This window comes from Salmo trutta, chromosome 20, assembly GCF_901001165.1.
Source record: "Salmo trutta chromosome 20, fSalTru1.1, whole genome shotgun sequence".
NCBI classification, from domain to species: domain Eukaryota; kingdom Metazoa; phylum Chordata; class Actinopteri; order Salmoniformes; family Salmonidae; genus Salmo; species Salmo trutta.
Window position 1 is genome coordinate 7,538,821 of NC_042976.1, and position 6,000 is coordinate 7,544,820.

General features: G+C 41.5%; 1 protein-coding gene across 2 annotated transcripts in view; it reads right to left on the reverse strand.

The window, feature by feature from the left end:
- Positions 1-605: 605 nt before the first annotated feature.
- LOC115155498 (FERM, ARHGEF and pleckstrin domain-containing protein 1) overlaps positions 606-6,000 on the reverse strand; it is a 132,549-nt gene continuing 127,154 nt past the window's right edge. For both annotated transcript variants that reach the window (XM_029702159.1, XM_029702158.1), the window contains exons 25-27: positions 2,740-2,847; positions 2,150-2,301; positions 606-2,054 (exon numbers count right to left, since the gene is read on the reverse strand). In XM_029702159.1, the coding sequence (XP_029558019.1) occupies positions 1,973-2,054; positions 2,150-2,301; positions 2,740-2,847 (342 nt within the window). In that variant the 3' untranslated portion in view covers positions 606-1,972. The remainder of the gene's footprint in view (positions 2,055-2,149; positions 2,302-2,739; positions 2,848-6,000) is intronic.

The window sequence follows — 6,000 nt, forward strand, 5'->3', positions numbered from 1 at the left end:
GTGGTGCCACCATAATATCCTGTTGCTAGGAGAACGGTAATCCATGAAGTAAACTGCGTGCTCCGTTGTGGAAACATACACCTCCCCACTTCATTCATTTACAAAGACCTGCCCAACCAACTTTCTATATGAGCACGCTATGAATGTGTGCTACTGTAATTATTTTTTACAATTATATTTATGGGTAAAAAAAAGAAACGTGAAAAGAAGATACCATGCACTGTCTTTCTGTTCCATAGGGGAACTAATTGTTCAGTGAATTGAATATTTAAGCGTTAAACGTGTAAAATTCAAATACAGTTAAAATGTCGAATTTTGAAATGTTGTGTACTTAAGAGCAAATGACAATGACCAAGTTTGTTTTTAGGAGGCCTATGTCGATTTCTCCTTTCATCAGATGGAAATCATGAGTGCAATAACTTCGGGGGCAGTAGCCACTTTTGACGAGCACAACGGACCTGGCTTTATGTTATTGATCAATGATACCGCCTATGGGTCATACAAGAAACAACATTTTAATAATATTGTAGAGTGCATTGAAGTGAAAGTGGTCCAAAACATTGAAAGTTAACTATTGTGGACCATGCAAATCAAACTCACAATACAATGTTCAAATAAATGTTTATTTTTTATTGCTTTCATTTCCATAGAGCTCTCTCTGTTGTCTGACAGCATACCCGCAATACCCTCTCGAATACAACACTTCATAAACCCTATCTGTCCTATGCATATATCCATTTCATTTAGATTCGTAAATGTCTCTTACATATGGGCAGCCTAGTCCAACAAGGGCAATGATGCTTGGAACTGAAAGTTGATATTTTGGTTCACGCATATTCTTTAAAGCTTTCCATTACGGTTTCCTTCATAATACAGATTATGATCATGTCTCACACTATTAAGGGTGGAATATAATATTATTCAGAAAACCCCCGGGGGATCCACACGTCAAAGATCCTCATGTAACAGGAATATTCACTATACTTGGCGAATAATGGCGTTAGTGGTGATGGTAACTAAACTGATCGTTTTATAAGTAGTTCTAGAGTTATGTCAATAGTACAACTAAATATTTGGATATCTTTACTGATCATCCATGTTTTCACAAGGTTACTCACATTCTCCAGAGACATCTTATATTTATATATATTTATATAAAAAAAGTAATTTAAAGTGGCCTGTTTAACGACACATTTTAAGTCTCCTCCCCACTGACATAATAAAAATGCAGTGTAAAATCTAGGACAATGGTAGACCTGTTTTGACACTCAAGCTGTTGGATTTCAAAGCAGCTTTTTTGTTTTGTTTTTCCCCATAAAATGAACAAGGAGACAAAAGACCTTGAGGATGCAGTGATATCCTAAATGAAAAACAGGTAAAAAAAAACCCCCAGCAGAATCAGTTTCCACCATAAAACGATCCAATGACAGAATGTGAAAACAGAAGTATAGTATGTGCTCCGTTAGAAAACAGTATAAAATGACGTCCTACAAAAAGAGGTTCAGAGCAGAGTATAAAAAATGCAGAAAATGTAGTCTGTGTTGCAGTCTAAACCAGCGGACATGTCACTGCATCAATAAGCACCAAGATTGTGCATGGACACTGCTCAGTGTACATATGTCCCAGATGTACGGAGAAAAGGAAATCAACAGATTCCAGAGAAGTGAAGAGAGTGTGTGGTGCCAGCTTGCTGCTTGAGGGAGTCATAGTGTGAAGAGAGGCTGTATGTGATCAGACCTATAGGAGGATGTGGTGAGGAGAAGAGGCACGGAGACACGGAGACACGGAGGCACGGAGACACGGAGGCACGGAGACAGGGAGACACGGAGGCACGGAGACAGGGAGACACGGAGGCACGGAGACACGGAGACACGGAGGCACGGAGACAGGGAGACACGGAGGCACGGAGACAGGGAGACACGGAGGCACGGAGACACGGAGGCACGGAGACAGGGAGACAGGGCTCTTTGGGTCAGTACGGATGGGACTCTTTCCGGCTCAGAATGCGGGTATGGCTGGCAGAGACTGTGGCACTGCGAATGACCTCCATCCACCTGTACGGAGAGAAAGGGAGAAAGGGTTTCACATCCAGTAGAAACATATACTATCTACTGTACACAATACCACATATACAGAAGTGGTACTGTACCTCTCAAAGTTGTACTCGCTCTCAGATCTGAAGTAGTAGACGTGAGATTTGAAATGCAGTTTGAAGACGTAGTCTTTGTGGATGTTTTCAGACTCAGTGGGTATGGTGACAGAGTAGCCCAACAGGGGTAGACTGGCCAGCGGATAGTCATCCTGGAGAGAGGGGAAAGGACCAAACAGTAAAGCATTCTGAATTTCATGGAGCTACTCACTTTCACTATGAATAAACTTTACATCACTTTTATGCTTTGATGATGATATTCTAAAATCTGACAAAATGCCCAGTGGCTACAGGTCGTAGAACATGTGCCATAACAAACCAACAGACTATTGCGTAACTAACACTGTTGTTCAGGTGGTGATTCCAGTGGATTCAGGGGAGCTGTGCCTAAAGTGAGAGCAGATAATCCGGCATGGGAATGTGTACGATCCCCTTACATGGAACACAGATCTGTTGTTCCTGTAGTTCTGGTCCCATATGTACCAAGCGTCTCAGTGTAGGAGTGCTGATCTAGGATCAGTTTTACCTTCATTTAGATCAGAATGAATCAGATTACATGGACAGGGCAGACCTGATGAGATGGTGCTCACCTCGTGGGTTTTGTAGAAGAACAGGCTGAAGTTGGTGAAGACCACCCAGAGTTTCTGCCAGCCGTTGCTGTTCTTGAACTTCCTCAGCAGGTTTCCTGACAGCTGATTCTACAGTAGAACAATGATTTACAATCAGTGAACTTCATTTGTGTAAAAAGGACATATTATGACAAAAATCAAAACAAATAGAGGCAATATCAACAAACATTTATATACATATATATTTTTTTAATGTTTTTTTTAAATTTAACCTTTATTTAACTATATGACTGTATAAGGAATAGTTCATGCATATGTGCTGTACTGTCAGCTCTGTAAATAAAGCCTGGGGCCTCTTTTCACTCCTAACATTGGTTCATCTGAGGTAAGTACAGCTATAAACAGTCAGCCTCCAGCCACAGTTTAAAGTCACTGAACCTCTGTCACAGTGAACAACTGCCATCTAGTGGCGATAAAAAGCATGTACTGCCATCTAGTGGTGATAAAAAGCATGTAGTGCCATCTAGCGGTGATAAAAAGCATGTACTGCCATCTAGTGGTGATAAAAAGCATGTACTGCCATCTAGTGGTGATAAAAAGCATGTACTGCCATCTAGTGGTGATAAAAAGCATGTACTGCCATCTAGTGGTGATAAAAAGCATGTACTGTCATCTAGTGGTGATATAAACCATGTATTGCCATCTAGTGGTGATAAAAAGCATGTACTGCCATCTAGTAGTGATATAAAGCATGTACTGCCATCTAGTGGTGATAAAAAGCATGTACTGCCATCTAGTGGTGATATAAAGCATGTACTGCCATCTAGTGGTGATAAAAAGCATGTACTGCCATCTAGTGGTGATAAAAAGCATGTACTGCCATCTAGTGGTGATAAAAAGCATGTACTGCCATCTAGTGGTGATAAAAAGCATGTACTGTCATCTAGTGGTGATATAAACCATGTATTGCCATCTAGTGGTGATAAAAAGCATGTACTGCCATCTAGTAGTGATATAAAGCATGTACTGCCATCTAGTGGTGATAAAAAGCATGTACTGCCATCTAGTGGTGATATAAAGCATGTACTGCCATCTGGTGATAAAAAGCATGTACTGCCATCTAGTGGTGATAAAAAAGCATGTACTGCCATCTAGTGGTGATAAAAAGCATGTACTGCCATCTAGTGGTGATAAAAAGCATGTTCTGCCATCTAGTGGTGATAAAAAGCATGTACTGCCATCTAGTAGTGATATAAAGCATGTACTGCCATCTAGTGGTGATAAAAAGCATGTACTGCCATCTAGTTTGATATAAAGCATGTACTGCCATCTAGTGGTGATAAAAAGCATGTACTGCAATCTGGTGGTGATATAAAGCATGTACTGCCATCTAGTGGTGATAAAAAGCATGTACTGCCATCTAGTGGTGATAAAAAGCATGTACTGTCACCTAGTGGTGATATAAACCATGTATTGCCATCTAGTGGTGATAAAAAGCATGTACTGCCATCTAGTGGTGATAAAAAGCACGTACTGCCATCTAGTGGTGATAAAAAGCATGTACTGTAAACTGAGCCATCGTTGAATACTGAACAAAAATCAAAACGCAACATGTAAGTAAAGTGTTGGTACCACTTTTCATGAGCTGAAATAAAAGATACCAGAAATTTCCCAAACACATAAAAAGGTTATTTCTCTCAAATTTTGTGCATAAATTTGTTTACATCCATTAGTGAGCATTTCTCCTTTGTCAAGATAATCCATCCACCTGACAGATGTGGCATATCAAGAAGCTGATTAAACAATATGATCATTACACAGGTGCACCTTGTACTGGGGACAATAAAAGGCCACTCTAAAATGTGCAGTTTTGTCACACAACACAATGCCACAGATGTATCAACTTTTTAGGAAGCATGCAATTGGCATGCTGACTGCAGGAATGTCCACCAGAGCTGTTGCCAGATAATTTAATGTTCATTTCTCTACCATAAGCCACTTCCAACGCCATCTTAGAGAATTTGACAGGAGAACTATTTCTGTCTGTAATAAAGCCCTTTTGTGGGGAAAAAGTCATTCTGATTGGCTGGGCCTGGGTCCCCAGTGGGTGGGCTTGGCTCCCAAGTGGGTGGGCCTATGCCATCCTAGGCCCCTGCTTAGTCATGTGAAATCCATAGATTATGGCCTAATTTATTTATTTCAATTGACTGGTTTCCTTTCATGAATTGTAACTCTGTAAAATCGTTGAAATTGTTGCATGTTGCATTCATATTTTTGTTCAGTGTATATATGCCATTAGCAGATTTACAGTCATGCATGCATACATATTTACAGGTAGGTGGCCCCGGGAATCGAACCCACAATCGCCATGCTCTACCAACTGAGTCATACAGGACCACCGTGGCAGGCTACCACTAATTTCTCTTAGTTCATTTGTACGTCTTTACAGATGAACATTTTTACACAAAAGAATTACACTTTTCACCAACGATAAGATAAGGTGATAGTACGCGAGGACAGTAATTCTACAATGCGATGAGGAGGCCTCTACTCTCTCCCTGGATCCTTTACCTCCAGACTCCTGCAGGAATCACTAAAGGAGAGGCTGTGAACTCGATGCCAGCAAATAAGAGACAGAGGCACTGGGCCCTGGCCACTGCTGGGCCCCGAGGGCCCCGAGAGGGAGGCCTCTGAGTCACTGACTGGACTAGGCTCCTCTAGCACGGAGGACAGACAGACGGACACACAGAAGAGTGCGAGAGAGAGAGAGAGAAGAGAGAGAGAGAGAGAGAGGGAGGGAAGGACAGAGACACAAAGACTGAGTAGTTGTAAACACACACATACACAACAGGGGCTAACGGTGAGTCCACGGCTGTGAAGAAGGGAAGAAAGGAGCGCACAATCACACTGGAAAGACACAGTAGAGATAAGATGAGGAAACCACACTGGAAAGAGTTAGCAACAGTGGGCTGATTTGAGAACAGTGTCCTTTGCAGTTCACCCACCTCCTGCTAATGTCTGCTCTGCTCTCAGCTCAGTATTCAACAGAGAAAACAAAGAGCTTGTAGAAGCTGCTTCAGCTGCACTGAGAGCTGCTGTTTAAATCTATGACAAACGACAGTACTACTTTCCCTTCCTGGTGAGATCCAAAGGGGCATACGTAGCAGTTGACAGAAGTGACAGTACCAACAGCATAGAGACAAATCACTGAGGTAATATCATGACAAATCACTGAGGTAATATAATGACAAATCACTGAGGTAATATCATGACAAATCACTG